Source organism: Capricornis sumatraensis, chromosome 3 (assembly GCF_032405125.1).
Source record: "Capricornis sumatraensis isolate serow.1 chromosome 3, serow.2, whole genome shotgun sequence".
Lineage (NCBI taxonomy): Eukaryota > Metazoa > Chordata > Mammalia > Artiodactyla > Bovidae > Capricornis > Capricornis sumatraensis.
In genome coordinates, this window is record NC_091071.1 from 88,781,137 (window position 1) to 88,800,807 (window position 19,671).

A 19,671-nucleotide genomic window follows, 5' to 3' on the forward strand; every position below is an offset into this window, starting at 1 on the left:
ACCACTGGACCACAAGGGAAGTCCCAAAATGTTGATTTTTTAAAAGATACAAATAGTATGTTTTTCATGGTCAAATAAATTTGAAATTTATGGATTAAATAGTTGTCAGGTTTCTTCACTGCAAGACTTCTTAGAGACCTGAAGATAAAGAAGGTAATACATGTTTGAAATTCCAAGAGAAGCTATTATAAATGCAATATTTCCCTTGTAGAAAATCCCCTTCTTTGTGTTTGTTATTTCATCATATTAGTGTTCCAAGGTACTTCCCTTGGAAAATGTCAATTGGGGCCACAAAGAGCCATTGACATAGCTTAAGCATTTAGATATGAGAGAAAGATCACACTGAGTCCAGACCAGCTGTAGCCGAGTTATTAGAGAAATGTTCTCTCAGGTTTCCCAGGATCCTAGTCCATGACTTATCAGAGTTCATTTGTCTGGAATAATATTATTACAAGGCTTTGACTGGAATCAGCATGGTAGTCAGGATATTGTTGGGTTTGGTTGAAGTTTTTCTTTAAAACAACAAAAAAAGAAGGATATGAGCGGATTCCTTGGCAGTCCAGTGGTTAGGACTCTGTGATTCCATTTCAGAGGGCCTAAGTTCAATTCCTGGTCAGGGGACTAGGATCCCACAAGCCCTGCGGTGTGGGTGAAAAGGGGCTATGTAGATAATAACTTTCTTTCTCACATGTATAATTTAGTTATTGTATTCCTTATACATATTATTCAAGTATTAGACCCACTCCAGTATATAGAGTGGACCACTGCAGCCTCCTGGCCTGCTCTGCCCCAACACCTCTCTGTGGATACCCATGGCCCAGGCTTTGTGTTGGTGTGCCTGCCCTCAGCACTTTCATGTCCAGGGCCTAGGTTCAATCCCTGATCAGGGAACTAAGACCTTGCAAGCTGAACATCAAGGATGAGGTCAAGAAAATCTCCCAAAACATTACACTTACCTCATTGCTGGTGCAAAGTAAATGAGGCCCAAGTATCTCTGAATTATTTACACAGAGACTCCAAGTGCCTCAAGGGTTCTTTGCTCCAGGGCAATCTACTTTGCCTCACTGCCTTTTTTGCTACATCAGAAAACATTGTATTAAAATTTGAGGCTTAAAGCAGTATAACCTTGTTTTAGTACAGTTCTGGCCAGGAGTTACATTCAACTGTGACAGTTTAATGGAAAACAAACAAACAAAAAATCCCACACCCCAACAGCTAAAACTTACTACAATAAAAACAGCCTTTATTTTCCGAACATTTCCTCTGGAAAAAAATCTGTTTCTGACATATGAGGGAAAAAAGGGACAAGTAGGTTGTTGTTGCTAATAAATGTAGACTGTATTTCAGAATTTTGCAAATAAGCCAAATTGTCCAGATTCTTTACATTGCTATATTGAAAGCTAGTCACCATTCAAAGTAACGTGAAATCTTTCAGGCCATTGGTATTGGATAATATGATATGTTGAATTTTTTTTTTTTAATGGAAATTTATTGCCTCAGAATTCTGGAGGCTAGAAATCTAAGACCAAGGTATCCACAAGATTGCTTCCTTTTGAGGAATGTGAGGAAGACTGTCTTCCATGCCTCTCTGCTAGTTTCTTGGGGTTTTTCTGGCAATCTCCGGCATTCCTCTCTTATAGAAGCATCTCTCCAGTCTCTGCATCCGTCTTCACATGGGTTCTCCTCTGTGTGTGCCTGTCTCCAAATTTCCCATTTTTATAAAGACACCAGTTGTACTGGAGTAACACTCACCCTAATGACCTCATTTTAACTTGATGATCTCTATAAAGACCCTATCTCAAAAATGAGGTTACATTCTGAGGTACCAGCGGGTTATGACTTCAACATAGGAATCTGGGGGGGGGGATGCAATTCAACCCATTACAGGAAGGAAATCCGAGAGCATGTTGTGAGTCAGAAGTTGAACTGAATAGCTTCTACTGGGTCCTGGTGACTCTTTAAATTCATACTTCTAATACAGATCGTGCATTAAACATCAGTGATTTTGTGGGAAATAAGAATTTTATAAGAATTTTATGCTATTATGCGGAGCCCTAGAAAATAGTTACATGATAGACTTGAGCATACATGATCCCACACACCCTGTCAGTCTATTCACTAAAAAAGGAGGTCTTTTTGGTGATTGACATAAATTTGTGTTTATTCTGAATAAGCAAATCATGAGATTCTGGCACATATCCTTTTCAATGAGGATATTTAGAGTGACATCAACTTTTTCCTAGTCCATCTTTGAAATAATTTAAATTAGATGCCTTTGTCTACTCTGTGTAATTTAGACAAGATTACAATATTGGTAGGTCATACCTGTAGCCAAAAGAAACCAAAAAGCAAAACGAGATCATCTCTCTGAAAATTAAATAGACTAATTCAGATTTTGGACATGATCAATAAATCAGGTGATTTATAAGAAGATATATTACAAAAAGCTTTCATAGTTCAGAAATCCATATTATGTTTTGCAGATAATCTGCTTAATTTTTACTTAAACAACAGCCAGATTGCTTTGAACATTGAAAATAACTAGATTTTTCATTTGACCAGATTCATGCACAAATTCAGGTCAGTTGGCTCTTACACCTGGCCCAGTAGATTTGCATCGAAATGCATTGTGACACTTTAATTGGCGTTGTTGTATTTTTTTAATACTGAAGATAATTATGCCATAGAATAAGTCCACTGGCCCTGGCACTTAGTGAAGACTTAGCAATATGCTAATTGTAAGAGTAGGTCCAGAACATTTAACAAGGATACAAAAATGTGCATATCAGTCAGAACAGATGAGCTGCATGACTTTATAAAAACATATCCATAAAATATTAACCTGTAAACTGTTGATTGGTAGACATATTTCAGTGCAGTTTGTTTTCCATGTGATGTTGCTCTGCACCTGTATTTTGGTGGCTTCCTAAAATGTGGTTTCAGCTTCTAGAGCTAAAAGTAAAGTTCTTTAGAACAAAATCACAATCAAAACAACATAGCTATGTAAATAGCTAAATATTAGAGCTAAATATTTTGAATATTAAAATTCAAAACCCATCTCTCTTTGGAAAAGATCTTAAGTTAGAACTATGAAAATTCAAAATATTCTGTTTTCCAATGTAGGCTAACATATCTGAAACAGGTACTATTTTTTAAATATAGGAACTAATTAATAAAAAATACCGTGACCTGTTATTTGTTATTTCTCCTTTTAGCGGAAGTGCAAAGTGAAATTGAAAGAATCTTTGAGTTGGCAAGATCTTTGCAACTGGTTGTTCTTGATGCAGACACCATCAATCACCCAGCACAACTTATAAAGACCTCCTTAGCACCAATTATTGTTCATGTAAAAGTCTCATCTCCAAAGGTAATTAGCTCATTTCTGTCTTAAGATTTAGAAGGTCAGTTTCTTTTGAAACACTCTTCGCTCTGTGCATTTTTGTTTGTGGCAAGGAAAATGTCTTTTTAAGACCCTTTTAATGAATAGTGTTTTTGATTCACCTGTTCTGTACAGGTTCTTGAAGTTTTGAGATAGCAAATAAAGAATAATTTATTCCTTCAAGAAACTCACTGTCTGTGTGGTTCCCAAACCAGGCAGTTATGCAAGAATATAATAAAAAGCAAAAAAAAAAATCAAAAAACAAAAAACAGGAAAGATGACAAAAGTTAAGTCTGGCTTTTCAGAGATTTTAGGTGCTATCTTGGTAAATCTCTTAGGTAAAATTGATTCTTATATCACCTATATTATCTCCCCAGCTGAGAGAGAAAATAGTTCAAGAAGTACACATATATTTACCATAAATCTAAAGCCAAACATCACTGTATAACATCTCTGGTGGAAACTTTATAGATCTGTGCATTTATGCTTAGGTTGGGTTCTTCAGGGCTTCCCTGATAGCTCAGCTGGTAAAGAATCCACCTGCAATGCAGGAGACCCCGGTTTGGTTGTCGGGAAGATCTGCTGGAGAAGGGACAGGCTACCCACTCCAGTGTTCTTGGGCTTCCTCTGTGGCTCAAGTGGTAAAGAGTCTGCCTGCAATGCAGGAGACCTGGGTTTGATCCCTGAGTTGGGAAGATCCCCTGGAGAAGGGAAATGTTAGCCTGGAGAAGGGAAAGGCTAGCCACTCCAGTATTCTGGCCTGGAGAATCCTTCAAGGAATATAATTATTCTGTGATGAAGCACAGTGGAGTATCTGCCATGTATCTTTATGCCAATAGGGGAGATAAAAATAAAAGTGAGACAGCCTCAAATCAGTCCCTTTTTTCCCTTACAAACTTTTATATATCCATTTATTTATTTATTTTTAAATTGGTCCCTTTTGACTTGGATTTTTTTAATTTTAAAAACTTGATGTTCTAAAAAGTGAATATGAATTGGATACCCTTGGGAGGTACTACCTTAACAATCAGTTTCTTTCCAGTGGCTCCAAGAGTTCATTTTCTTACTTAATGCGTATTCAACTTCGAACCAGACCAGTAGTCTCCTCTCCCAGGGAAAGCATGTGCCCTTCCCAACCCTTCTGACCTCCTCAGCCTTCCATCTCTCCAGGCACTGGTTCTGTGCAGGGTGAGCCTGGAGTCCCGACCAAGCCAGGACCTTTGGGCAATCATTAGAATGGAGTGAAATGACTTTGACCACTTAGAGTCGCTGACCCAGAACTGAAGGGGATTCAAGCACCCTTTACTGCAGCGGAATAGAGTTCAACCTTCTGGCCCCAGTCGCCAGGGAGTCCACAAGTGCAGGAATGGGTCCCCTCGTGGATATGTGTGCTGTGGTGTCATAGAGCCTCATAGATTAATACTGTTTCTGAGGAAGCATCCTATTTCAGCAAAAAAATAGTTAAGCGAAAGAGGAGTATATAGAAAAATGCAATTGCAGCAGTGCCCCAAAAGATATAGGTATTTCACCGGTTTATATGTAGCAATATACCAGTGCAAATGTTTTGCCTAGATTTCGAAGATGAAATTGTCCTGTTAATGTCAGATTAGACTGGAATGCCTTAATAATTATCAATGACGTAAAGAGAGCCAAATATATAAGTGGCTCTGATATTGATCAGACATCAAGATAGTGAACCAAAATGGTACTCAACTGAATTTGGACATAAATGATCTGGTACAGATCAGTGCCTCCACTTTTGCAGGGCTCATTTTGAAATCTCTGGATAAAATCTAGGAAGGGTACTTATGAACCCACCAAGACCTCACATGTAGCAAGAATAGGATGGACATATCAAATCCACTATAACTGAAAGCCAATGTAATTGAATGATGTCATTACAGAGTTTATATGTATACAAAACTTGTCATTTTGTGTTTCCTCCCTATTAAATACTCAGGGTTAAACAGACTCCGAAAAAGATGTCTTGATTTACTTGGTTTTCTTTCAATTCACTGATAGTATCTCAGATTCATGTCTTCTTCTATCAGGTTTTACAGCGGTTGATTAAATCTAGAGGAAAGTCTCAAAGTAAACACTTAAATGTTCAACTGGTAGCGGCTGATAAACTTGCACAGTGCCCCCCTGTAAGTACAATCATTTTTTTTGGTCTTAATTATTCTTGACTAGTTAGAAGAGGCTGGTGGGTTTTTATCATATTGGCATTGTCATTTTATTCTAGAATGATCATGATAATGGTATGTTGTCATAAACCTAAAGGATTTCTTGGAACAAACTGCTGCTGTCACTTTGGCTACCCAGGCATGCAAAGCTTGGTTATGTCTGCCACGTAATAAGAAATGAACTTAGTGTCTGGGGTCCAGTGTCCTTACTGCCACCTTGATTGCCTTGCAGACACTCAGCAAACTACTTAATGCAGTCATGTGGATGCTTTTATGAAAAGAAAACAACAAATAAAACACACCGATTTGACTTTAACTTTTCTGCCAGAAAGTTCTGATAGGCATAAAAGATTATGACACCGAAAATTGAGAATTTATTAGTACTAGAAGAGCCCTGTGGTTACTGCAGATGAAAAGGTCAAGGCTAAGTAAGGTGAAAAACTGTATTATAACAATTTTTCTTCTAATGCCACTGCCAGAGAACAGCTGCTGAGTTCAAAGCTGAGCAAATAGTGAGGAAGTGGGAGGTTGGGGGATGGTAACTGTGCCATGTGGGTCACCAGTGTCTACACCTGCTCAGCTGACTTACTATTTCTGTGCCTATGTTTCTCTAAAGGAAATAAGTGTTTGTCTACTGATTTAATTCACTAGGTTTTGTTATATACTTCTGTAAGGATTGCTCCTGATCTGTGGAGTCATAAAATCTAATTCAGATGTTTAGAGAAGTAACAGTGTAGCTGTTAAAAATATAGACTCTGAAGCTGACTGCCTGGGTTCAAATCTACCCAAGTCTATCACATTCCTAGTTATCTCATCTTGAGCAGATACATGGTTGGACTGATATAAAGGCTCAGTGAGTGAATGTATAGTAAAGCTCTTAGAACAGTACCTCGCACGTAATAAGCAGCATCTAAATGTGTCTGTTATAATTACTGGGTGTACTTTGTACTGTGATGTGCCGACCTGTCAGACTCTGTGAGGATCTGTGCCTGTCAGTTTCACTGCTATGTCTCAAGTTCCTATCATAATAGACCCACAATGAATATTGAATGAATGAAATGATGGAGAGGCAATTAAGACTACAGGGTAAGAATCAGGATATACAGGCAGCACATTGGACGCTTACAATGGGCCAGACACTGTGCTAGATGCCTTACCTAGATGATCTCTAACCCTCACAATTAGTAAATTAAGCAGTATCATCCCCATCATATAGTTGAGTCAACTGAAGACAGAGAGGTTAAGTGATTTCCCTAAGGTACACAGCAAATTAAGGTTAGATTTAGATCTTCCTGGCACCCAAGCCAGTTTCCTTCCCTCACAATCCAATCCACCTGTTCACACACCCAAACATGGTTACCTGCCTGCAGATGATTTTGATAGGTCAGAGTCTGGAATGCTATATTAAGAAGTCCAACTTCACATTGCTGACTACTGAAGTTCACTCACACATGGAATCCATGCTTAAAGTACAGAGCAGATATAGAAGTGTATTACTCAGACCCTGTAATGCATCCCACGTGGAGGAAGCAAACCTTTAACTGAGCAGCTACCAAAAGACAGGAACTATGCTATTGTTTTAAATTTTTAGAACAGTTTTCTAGGGGTAGTTATAGCAGTTGGGTTTTTTGAGAAGCAGACACTTAAGTGAATTCAAAGTCCAGATTTATTAGGGAAAATGCCTATCAGAGTGAAAAACCTGGCTTAAAAGTCAACATTCAAAAAACTAAGATCATGGCATCTGGTCCCATCACTTCATGGCAAACAGAAGAGAAAAAAGTAGAAACAGTGGCAGATTTTATCTTCTTGGCCACTGCAGACAGTTCAGTTCAGTTTGGTTCAGTCGCTCAGTCTTGCCCGACTCTTTGCAACCCCATGAACCACAGCACATCAGGCCTCCCAGTCCATCACCAACTCCCGAAGTCCGCCCAAACCCATCTCCACTGAGTCGGTGATGCCATTCAACCATCTCATCCTCTGTCATCCCCTTCTCCTCCTGCCCTCAGTCTTTCCCAGCATCAGGGTCTTTTCAAATGAGTCAGCTCTTCACATCAGGTGGCCAAAGGATTGGAGTTTCAGCTTCAGCATCAGTCCTTCCAATGAATATTCAGGACTGATCTCCTTTAGAATGGACTTGTTGGATCTCTTTGCAGTACAAGGGACTCTCAAGAGTCTTCTCCAACACCACAGTTCAAAAGCATCAGTTCTTTGGCACTCAGCTTTCTTTATAGTCCAACTCTCACATCCGTACATGACCGCTGGAAAAATCATAGTCTTGACTAGATGGACCTTTGTTGACCAAGTCATGTCTCTGCTTTTTAATATGCTATCTAGGTTGGTCATAACTTTCCTTCCAAGGAATAAGTGTCTTTTAATTTCATGGCTGCAGTCACCATCTGCAGTGATTTTGGAGCCCCCCAAAATAAAGTCAGCCACTGTTTCCACTGTTTTCCCATCTATTTCCCATGAAGTGATGGGACCAGATGCCATGATCTTAGTTTTCTGAATGTTGAGCCTTAAGCCAACTTTTTCCACTCTCCTCTTTCATTTTCATCAGGAGGCTTTTTAGTTCCTCTTCACTTTCTGCCATAAGGGTGGTGTCATCTGCATATCTGAGGTTATTGATATTTCTTCTGGCAATCTTGATTCCAGCTTGTGCTTCCTCTTTGGAACCAGTCTGTTGTTCCATGTCCAGTTCTAACTGTTGCTTCCTGACCTGCATACAGGTTTCTCAAGAGGCAGGTCAGGTGGTCCGCTATTCCCATCTCTTTCAAAATTTTCTACAGTTTATCGTGATCCACACAGTCAAAGGCTTTGGCATAGACAATAAAGCAGAAATAGACAATGATTGTAGCCAAAAAATTAAAAGATGCTCTTTGGAAGGAAAGCTATGATGAACCTAGACAGTGTATTAAAAAGCAGAGACATCACTGTCACTATGAACCACAAAGGTCCATATAGTCAAAGCTATGGTTTTTCCAGTAGTCAGGTACAGATGTGAGAGTTGGACCATAAAGAAGGCTGAGCACCAAAGAACTGATGCTTTTGAATTGTGGTTCTGGAGAAGGCTCTTGAGAGTCCCTTGGACTGCAAGGAGATCAAGCCAGTCAATCCTAAAGGAAGTCAGTCCTGAATATTCATTGGGTCTGATGCTGATAAATGGAAACTCCAATACTTTGGCCACCTGATGTGAAGAGCCACCTCACTGGAAAAGACCCTGATGCTGGGAAAGATTGAGAGCTGGAGGAGAAGGGAGTGACAGAGGATGAGATAGGCTCACCAAATCAATGGACATGAGTTTGAACAAACTCAGAGAGATAGTGAAGGACAGGGAAGCCTGGTGTGCTGAAATCCATGCAGTTGCAAAGATTTGGACATGAATGAGCAACTGAACAACAACAAATGTCTATGAGAAAAAAAAGGGGGGAGAACAGAAGCAGAGCTGGAAGGAGAGCCTCCAGATTTGATGCAGTTCTGACTCAGTGAAAGGAAAGGAGGAAGGAAAAAGTGGGGAGGAAGAACCTCAGACTGTGATGGAGGCTTGAGAAGGTCACCCCCTAGGAGCTGGGGATTCCCAGAGTACTAGAGGATCCTCCGGAGAAGGTGATGGCACCCTACTCCAGTACTCTTGCCTGGAAAATCCCATGGATGGAGGAGCCTGGAAGGCTGCAGTCCATGGGGTCGCTAAGAGTCAGATACGACTAAGTGACTTCACTTTGCACTTTGCACTTTCATGCATTGTAGAAGGAAATGGCAACCCACTCCAGTGTTCTTGCCTGGAGAATCCCAGGGACGACGGAGCCTGGTGGGCTGCCGTCTATGGGGTCACACAGAGTCAGACATGACTGAAGCGACTTAGCAGCAGAGGATCCTCATTCTGGGCAGAAATGGCTCTAGTCCCCATACTCAGGCAGTGTCGAGGAGCAGCCCAGGGAAAGCACGGGCTTGAGTACCTGGTGGCACAGCAACGCAAGGCTATCTGCTAACTGCTCTCATCACAGCAGGTCGTCACTCCAGGGGAATGGGGGCATATACCTCTGTGACACCAGAGTAGATAACACTGTTCTTAGTCTCTCCAGGAGAAAGCTAAGTTCCCATTAAGAAGTTTATTGAAAGTAACAATTAGTTGTGCTCCAATATAAATTAAAAAATAAGTGAGCCCCAAGACTCAACCCTGGGTATGTCTGACTCCAAAGCTCTGTCCACTACTGCTCCACTAGGACACAGCTGTGTCATGTGGGTGGATTTCTGGCCCCCAAGTTCACTGTGTGAGAAACAGCACTTGGGCAGGCAGGATGCTTAGCCATGCTTGCAGCTGCCTTTACCCTGACCAAGAGCAGAACAAGGACCCCCACATGGTAAGGGTGGGGTTGGCAAGAAAGTTGAGAGAAGGAGGAGAGGAGCTCCAATTCAGAGAACCAATTCACTGACCAAATCCACGTGGTCCTTAAGAATGGGTGCTGTGGGACTTACCCGGTAGTCCAGTGGCTAAGCTTCTGAGCTTGCGATGCAGGTGCCTCAGGTTCAATCCCTTATCAGGGAGCTAGATCCCACATGCCTTAACTAAGAGTTTGTATGCCTCAACCAAGATCCTGCATTTCACAACTAAGACCCCATGTAGACAAATAAACATCTTAGAAAAAGAATGGATGTTGTGTTGCATCAGACCTTATTGGGAACAAGGGTCTTTGGCAAGGCAGGAAGACACAAAGCCCCTCCTTCTGGGGCATTGGCAAGAGAGCTCCCTTCTCTATCAGTATCTTCCCCCCACCCCTTATTGCTATTAAAGGAACTTCCTCTTTGCTTTTGTTGTATCTAAAAGTATCCCCACCTTCTTTTGTTTCCAGAGGCATTTAGCACAAAATGTTTCCAACCGGTTTAGGCTTTAAGGACACAAAATCCAGAAGGGGAAATGGAAAGCAGGCAATTTCCTGTAACAAACACCCCTTTCCTCAGCAGACAAGGAAGCGCAGACCCTGCCACCTGCTTGAATGGTGGAAAATGAAGAGGGAAAAGTACAAAAGGAAAGATGCCAAGTAAATATCTCAGCTCTCATTGACCTTGTCTGAGTTCATGCTGTGAGAGCGGCACTGCTTCCAGGAGGTCCCAGACGTGTGGCTAAGATCTGTAGCGTTTGAGGAGCAGACCTGGGTGGACCTGAGAGCAGTTGGGCCTGTCTGATTTCATTTGGCACAGTGATAAGACTTACCCAAAAGGAGGAAGGCGTTCCACAATGGCTGTCTAAGTAGAGAGCGTGTCTCTAATTGCATTCAGTTGGAGGTAGGGGTGGGAGTGGAGTGGGACCTGGGACCTGATGTCAGGTGTTGTGGAAGGAGTCTCCTCTGGTGAAGACCAAAGGCTGTGGCCTCTGACATCCCTTCCCTACTTTGACACTCTGATTCTACCTAGAGTTTGGATGTGATCAGCGTAGACATATTATGGAGATCATGAGGGTTGTAGAGCCCAGGGAAGAGAAGAGTATAAAATGAAACAGAAGATATGTCAAGTCAAGTAACATGCCTATTGTTTCAAAACATCGTTAAGACGTTTCACAGAACAACATGTGTGCACCTCTGAGTACATGGTATCCATGCCTCTATAAGGTTAAATCAGACAAATTCGAAGATTTATTCATCTTAATTCTGTGTAGCTCACTGTCGACTTAAAAAATATTCACAACCTAAAAGTTGAGGGTTACGTTTTATTTGGTGGGAATTTTTAGGACTATAAGCCTGAGAGACAGCATCTCAAGTAACCCTGAGAGAACTGCTCTGAGGAGGTGAGAGAGGAGACAGGTTAAATAGAAGTTTTGCAACAAAGGGTAGGTAGTCTTAATGTTAAAAGATTATTGTTAATGAAAAAAAAAAACAGACATCTCAAGTTAAGGAATTTAACACTTTTATATGAATGGGAAGGTGCAAGAGTCTGGGCTCACTGAAATCATTCCTTTCATGTACATCTCAGCTATCTGGGGCCAGTGCGCTGTGTTTTTCTTACATCTTGGGCTCCCCTGGGGCTCATTGTAGGGAGTGGCTGCAGTCTGTGACTGGTATTCTTTGCCTTCCTAAAGTGCCTATACCACTCGCCAGCTCACATTCAGTTCAGTTCAGTTCATTCGCTCAGTCTGAACTGTCTGACTCTTTGTGACCCTATGAATCACAGCACACCAGGCCTCCCTGTCCATCACCAACTCCCGGAGTTCACTCTAACTCACGTCCATCGAGTCGGTGATGCCATCCAGCCATCTCATCCTCTGTCGTCCCCTTCTCCTCCTGCCCCCAATCCCTCCCAGCATCAGGGTCTTTTCTAATGAGTCAACTCTTTGCATGAGGTGGCCAAAGTACTGGAGTTTCAGCTTTAGCATCAGTCTTTCCAATGAACACCCAGGACTGATCTCCTTTAGGATGGACTGGTTGGATCTCCTTGCAGTCCAAGGGACTCTAAAGAGTCTTCTCCAACACCACAGTTCAAAAGCATCAATTCTTCAGTGTTCAGCTTTCTTCACAGTCCAACTCTCACATCCATCCACCACTGGAAAAACCATAGCCTTGACTAGAGGGACCTTTGTTAGCAGAGTAATGTCTCTGCTTTTTAATATGCTGTCTAGGTTGGTCATAACTTTCCTTCCAAGGAGTAAGCGTCTTTTAATTTCATGGCTGCAGTCACCATCCACAGTGATTTTGGAGCTCCCAAAAATAAAGTCTGATACTGTTTCCCCATCTATTTGCCATGAAGTGATGGGACCAGATGCCATGATCTTAGTTTTCTGAATGTTGAGCTTTAAGCCAACTTTTTCCACTCTCCTCTTTCACTTTCATCAAGAGGTTCTTTAGTTCCTCTTCACTTTTTGCCATAAGCGTGGTGTCATCTGCAAGTGTACACACTGCTGTATTCAAAATGGGTAAATACAAGGACCTATTGTATAGCACATGGAACTCTACTCAATGTTACGTGCCAGCCTGGATGGAAGGGGTTTTGAGGAAGAATGGATACATGTATATGTATGACTAAGTCCCTTTGCTGTTTACCTGAAACTATCATAACAAGAGTCTTGGAGAAGACTCTTGAGAGTCCCTTGGACTCAAGGAAATCAAACCAGTAAATCCTAAAGGAAATCAATCCTGAATATTCATCGGAAGGACTGATGCTGAAGCTCCAATACTTTGGCCACCTGATGGGAAGAGCCAACTCAATGGACAAGACCTTGATGCTGGGAAAGACTGAAGGCAGGAGGAGAAAGGGATGACAGAGGATGAGATGGTTGGAGGGCATTACCAACTCAATGGATGTGAGTTTGAGCAAGCTTTGAGAGATGGTGAAGGACATGGAAGCCTGGCATGCTGCAGTCCATGGGTCGCAAAGGGTTGGACACAACTGAGCAACTGAACAACAACAATAACAATCACAATATTATTAATCGGCTATACCCCAATACAGAATAAAAAGTTTAAAGTTTGAAAAAAAGAAAGAACAGTTTAGATCAGGGTTGCTCCACATTCTGTGTTGGATAACTTTTGTTACAGGGACCTGTCCTGTGCATTGTAGGATGTTCAGCATCATCCCTGGCCAGTAACAACTACTGAGTTGTGGCAACTGAAAATATCTTCATATGTAGGGAAAGCCATCACTTCCTGTTGAGTAACACTGGTTTAGAGGAATATATACACAAGTTTTGGTTCATGATGTTGTAAGAAGTCTCAGTATGTGATTCCTTGAGATGCATTTCAGGTGAACTAAACTTGTTCCTTTTGAATTTAATATTTTTATAGAATGTGTTTGTTAACATTTATCTCTAATAATTACTAGAGAAAAATAACTTGTCTTATTAATATTGATATATTTTAGCTGCTGAGAGGGTTGGTAGTTGAGTAGTTGTGTGTGAGTACAACATATTACATCTGAAATAACTGGAACCAAGAGAAGATAGTGGACTTAAATGCAGATAATACTGTGAGCGGCCTTATGATGTGTCCTCATGTCAGGAATCTCCAACATCCTGATGCCCTGGGAAGGCAGCTTTGCCCTGTTGTTATTTCAGCAGGATAAACACTTTCTTGTTTTATATAACTGGTTTGATAACCTGGAATTCTAAACAAGTAGTCTGGATAAGCAACGTTACTTTGTATTTAATATTCTGTATACACTCTGTATTCACATTGTTAAACATGTTCATTTGGTATTGTTTGAATAGCATTTGTAATACTAAGAAGGAACTGTATACTCATTTTGGAATTTTTGAGAAAATCTTCAGATTATAAAAACTGGTAGTAATCTCAAAATGTATCTGCATTTTCCCTACTTCACTTCAAGACTGTAATTATTGTCATCCAAAGATGGGTGATCACTGTGTCATTTTAGTTCCTCTAGGAGAATTTGCAGCTTCCTTAATTGGCCACTGCATCTCCAATCTGAAAAGTCAGCAAATTGCACTAGCGGAGTCTCGCATTGCTAAGAAATTACAAGCAGCAGTCTTTAGAAAGGGAAGTCTAAAAAAGTACTGAAAAGATTAACTCTCTGTACTTAGAAAAATGAACTCAGGGACTGTTGAAGAAAAAAGGGACTTTGAAAAGCACCTGGTATAGTATTTCCTGGCGTGTGTTCTTCCCAGTATGGGTTCTATGCAGAGTCAATAGGTAGAAAGCACTTTGGTACCAAAAATGTTTGAGACAACATTTGTGTAAACATAGAGTGTTCTCTTTACTGCAAAAGCTTTAATATGCTAATAGATAGTTTATAGCTCCATTAGGATAGTGTACCTTTCTTCTCCTGAATTTCCACTATAGAACCATTTCCCGCAGAGCATCCTGTGGGTATAGTGTTTCATGGCACAATTCTAGGGGAAGACTGATCATTTAGCAAATGAGAGAACTGAGACCAAGAGAGATGAACTGACTTTCCAGAGGTCGTATATCTTGGCCAAGTCAGCATAAGATCTCCGTCTTCTCATCTGACAAGACTTTAGAGACTGAATGGCAACAGATAGGTTACTATATATGATATTATATACATCATATAAATATAGCATTATATCATTAGATAATGATTATATAGTGATATATATATATATTCCTGCAGAGAGAATCATGGGTTTCATGAGTGAGGCTTCTTCTAAGAATGGGATCAGTAAACATTTCCAGTAAAGTGCCAGGGAGTAAATATTTTAGGCTTGTGGACCATGTGGTCTTTACAAAACTACTCAACTCTGCCTTGGGGGTAGGAAAGTAGCCACACATTGTGAGTGTTCCAATCAAACTTTGTTTATAGAAGTACGAGGCAGGCCCAAGGTAGCCAGCCCATCAAAGTTGCCACCCTTGTTCTAGAACAAGGTTCTGGTTGTCTATTTCTGTGCAGTGAATGTCCCCCAAATTTAGTGACTTCAAATGACGACCACTTGGTGGTACAGAGCTGGTGACTGACCTCGTCCCTTTCCATCAAGAATATGAGCGTCTTACGTGGCAGCTCCCAGGGCTCCGAGAGCAAGTATTCCAACCCCTGAAACTTAGATATTGGGTTTACTGGCCCAGCATCACTTCCACGGTGTTCTGCTAGTCAAAAGAATCTAGAGGCTGCTCAGATTCAAGGAGACAGGACATAAACCCTACATCTCCATGCAGAGAGTGCTAAAGAACTTGTGGCCATTTTCGATCTGCCACAAATAGAAAGATGAGCTGGAAGGATGGGCTACTGAATAGTTCTACTCTGGAAGGAGGACTTTCCTTCATTGCTTCCTCTAGATTCACAGAAGAAAAGGTGGGATGCAGACAGAAAAGGGTCTTGAGAGACGAGGACCCACAAGCCTGTTTCATATGTGTGTTTTTATATGACCAGCCTGAATTTCCATTTGGGTTATACACCTATACACTATAGTGCTGGATTTCATTTTGCTTGCACCAGATACCCTTTTCCTTTTCAGAGGAGTTGAAATAGTACATTTAAGAAGTGCAAAGTTCAATTTGCCCCAGTACTGTGGTATTCAGTTACATAATGCATGGTGAGAAAAGCAGATAGGCAGACAATTGAATATATAAATGAAATGTAATCCTTTAGTCTTATTTAACTACAAGCTGGCTTGTGTTACCAAAAGCTGACTCTGGCTCTTTGAGCTCTGTAATTTTTCTGTACATGTAAAATGATAATCATCACTCTTTCTGCAAGAGGGAAGCACGTCTCCTCCACAGAGACTTGCAAACCTCCAACATTACAGTAGCCATGGTCGTTCTCGTCTCTCATCCTTTATTTTCCATTGCTGAATGGACTCAGATTTACTCTATTAAACACAGGAACTCTGAAGTGAATGTTAGTACCCAGGATCCTATGACAGTAGTATTGCTATCACACCGCCCTATTCTAGTAATTTTATTTAAATTACTTGGAATCATGTGGATTCTCCTACCTGAAGTGCCAGCCGTGAAGGTGCATTCACTAGTACAGAGCCTCTGGATTCTGTACAAGTTTAGAAAGTAATTCACAACATGATGTTTGAAAAAGTGACTAATCAATTTCAGATGTTACCAAAAGCTAACCCTGAAGAGGTGGCAAGAATACACAGAAGAACTGTACAAAAAAGATCTTCATGACCCAGATAATCACAATGGTGTGATCACTCACCTAGAGCCAGACATCCTGGAATGTGAAGTCAAGTGGGCCTTAGGAAGCATCACTTGACCTCGTTTCATGAAGGAAACAAGGCCACACAGGATCTAGTTTCTCTCAGTCCCAAGGAGACTACTCTTGTTGCAGGAATTTCAGTCACCCAACTTAGACATGCCATCTTAGGGACAGTTCACTCCCTTCAGTTCAGTTCAGTTCAGTTCAGTCGCTTAGTCGTGTCCAACTCTTTGCCACTGCATGAACTGCAGCACGCCAGGCCTCCCTGTCCATCACCAACTCCCGGAGTTTACCCAAAACCATGTCCATCGAGTCGGTGATGCCATCCAGCCATCTCATCCTCTGTCATCCCCTCTTCTTCCTGCCCCCAATCCCTCCCAACATCAGAGTCTTTTCCAATGAGTCAACTCTTTGCATGAGGTGGCCAAAGTACTGGAGTTTCAGCTTCAGCATCAGTCCTTCCAATGAACACCCAGGACTGATCTCCTTTAGAATGGACTGGTTGGATCTCCTTGCAGTCCAAGGGACTCTCAAGAGTCTTCTCCAACCCCACAGTTCAAAGGCATCAATTCTTCGGCACTCAGCTTTCTTTATAGTCCAATTCTCACATCCATTACTGACCACTGGAAAAATCATAGCCTTAACTAGACAGACCTTTGTTGGCAAAGTAATGTCCCTGCTTTTTAATATGCTGTCTAGGTTGGTCATAACTTTCCTTCCAAGGAGTAAGTGTCTTAATTTCATGGCTGCAGTCACCATCTGCAGTGATTTTGGAGCCCCCCAAAAATAAAGTCTGACACTGTTTCCATGTTTCCCAGTCTATTTGCCATGAAGTGATGGGACCAGATGCCATGATCTTAGTTTTCTGACTGTTGAGCTTTAAGCCAACTTTTTCACTCTCCTCTTTCACTTTCATCAGGAGGCTTTTTAGTTCCTCTTCACTTTCTGCTGTAAGGGTGATGTCATCTGCATATCTGAGATTATTGATATTTCTCCTGGCAATCTTGATTCCAGCTTGTGCTTCTTCCAGCCCAGCGTTTCTCATGATGTACTCCGCATATAAGTTAAATAAGCAGGGTGACAATGTACAGCCTTGACGTACTCCTTTTCCTATTTGGAACCAGTCTGTTGTTCCATGTCCAGTTCTAACTGTTGCCTCCTCACGTGCATAAAGGTTTCTCAAGAGGCAGGTCAGGTGGTCTGGTACTCCCATCTCTTTCAGAATTTTCCACAGTTTATTGTGATCCACACAGTCAATGGCTTTGGCATAGTCAATAAAGCAGAAATAGATGTTTTTCTGGAACGCTCTTCTTTTTTCAGTGATCCAGCAGATGTTGGCAGTTTGATCTCTGGTTCCTCTGCCTTTGGTAAAACCGTTGAACATCTGGAATTTCACGGTTCATGTATTGCTGAAATCTGGCTTGGAAAATTTTAAGCATTACTTTACTAGTGTGTGAGATGAGTGCAACTGTGCGGTAGTTTGAGCATTCTTTGGCATTGCCTTTCTTTGGGATTGGAATGAAAACTGACCTTTTCCAGTCCTGTCGCCACTGCTGAGTTTTCCAAATTTGCTGGCATATTGAGTGCAGCACTTTCACAGTGTCATCTTTCAGGATTTGAAATAGCTCAACTGGAATTTCATTACCTCCACTAGCTTCGTTTGTAGTGATGCTTCCTAAGGCCCACTTGACTTCACATTCCAGGATGTCTGGCTCTAGGTGAGTGATCATACCATCGTGATTATCTGGGTCATGAAGATCTTTTTTGTACAGTTCTTCTGTGTATTCTTGCCACCTCTTCTTAATATCATCTGCCTCTGTTAGGTCCCTACCATTTCTGTCCTTTATCGAGCCCATCTTTGCATGAAATGTTCCCTTGGTATCTCTAATTTTCTTGAAGAGATCTCTAGTCTTTCCGATTCTATTGTTTTCCTCTATTTCTTTGCATTGGTCACTGAGGAAGGCTTTCTTATCTCTTCTTGCTATTCTTTGGAACTCTGCATTCAAATGGGAATATCTTTCCTTTTCTCCTTTGCTTTTCGCTTCCCTTCTTTTCACAGCTATTTGTAAGGCCTCCCCAGACAGCCATTTTGCTTTTTTGGCATTTCTTTTTCTTGGGCATGGTCTTGATTCCTGTCTCCTGTACAATGTCATGAACCTCCATCCATAGTTCATCAGGCATTCTGTCTATCAGATCTGGTCCCTTAAATCTATTTCTCACTTCCACTGTATAATCATAAGGGATTTGATTTAGGTCATACCTGAATGGTATGGTGATTTTCCCTACTTTCTTCAATTTCAGTCTGAATTTGGCAATAAGGAGTTCATGATCTGAGCCACAGTCCGCTCCCAGTCTTGTTTTTGCTGACTGTATAGAGCTTCTCCATCTTTGGCTGCAAAGAATATAACCAATCTGATTTCAGTGTTGACCTGGTGATGTCCATGTGTAGAGTCTTCTCTTGTGTTGTTGGAAGAGGGTGTTTGCTATGACCAGTGTGTTCTCTTTAGCAAAACTCTGTTAGCCTTTGCCCTGCTTCATTCTGTACTCCAAGGCCAAATTTGCCTGTTACTCCAGGTGTCTCTTGACTTCCTACTTTTGCATTCCAGTCCCCTGTAATGAAAAGGATATCTTTTTTGGGTGTTAGTTCTAGAAGGTCTTGTAGGTCTTCATAGAACTGTTCAACCAGCTTCTTCAGCATTACTGGTCAGGGCATAGACTTGGATTACCGTGATATTGAACGGTTTCCCTTCAGTACTGTGATTTAAAGTATTGGGTTAATATGGACTCAACAGAAACACTAGGTGCCTCTTCTGCAGACAGTAGCACTGATAAATGTTGTTAAAACCTTTGAAGATTAAGAATGGACAGGGTGGGGGGTAGGGGTTGGGAGGGAGTCTCAAGAGGGAAGGGCTGTATATTGTATACCTATGGCTGATTCATATTGATATATTTCAGACACCAACACAATACTGTAAAGCAATCATCCTCCAATAAAAATAAATACATTTGAAAAAGAAAAAAATGGACAGGATGGAGTTCCTGGGCAGTCCAGTTGTTAGGAGTTAGAGTTTTTCACAATTGTGGCCTTGAATCTAATCCCTTGTCAGGGAACTAGGATCCTGTATCAATAACCTATGATACACAGATGACACCACCCTTATGGCAGAATGCGAAGAACTAAAGGGCCTCTTGATGAAAGTGAAAGAGGAGAGTGAAAAAGTTGGCTTAAAAGTCAGCATTCAAAACTCTAACATCCTGGCATCTCATCCCATCACTTCAAGGCAAATAGATGAGGAAACAATGGAAACAGTGAGAGACTTTATTTTTTGGGGCTCCAGAATCACTGCAGACAGTGACTGCAGCCATGAAATTAAAAGACACTTTCTCCTTAAAAGAAAAGTTATGACCAACCCACACAGCATATTAAAAAGCAGAGACATTACTTTGCCGACAAAGGTCCATCTCGTCAAAGCTATGGTTTTTCCAGTGGTCATGTATGGA

The 19,671-nt window shown here is 41.2% G+C and overlaps 1 protein-coding gene across 2 annotated transcripts in view; it reads left to right on the forward strand.

Moving 5' to 3' along the window:
- The window catches only part of CACNB4 (calcium voltage-gated channel auxiliary subunit beta 4), a 270,917-nt gene that overhangs the window by 242,191 nt on the left and 9,055 nt on the right, over nt 1-19,671 (forward strand). For both annotated transcript variants that reach the window (XM_068966818.1, XM_068966819.1), the window contains exons 11-12: nt 3,216-3,367; nt 5,431-5,526. In XM_068966818.1, coding sequence (XP_068822919.1) covers nt 3,216-3,367; nt 5,431-5,526 — 248 coding nt within the window. The remainder of the gene's footprint in view (nt 1-3,215; nt 3,368-5,430; nt 5,527-19,671) is intronic.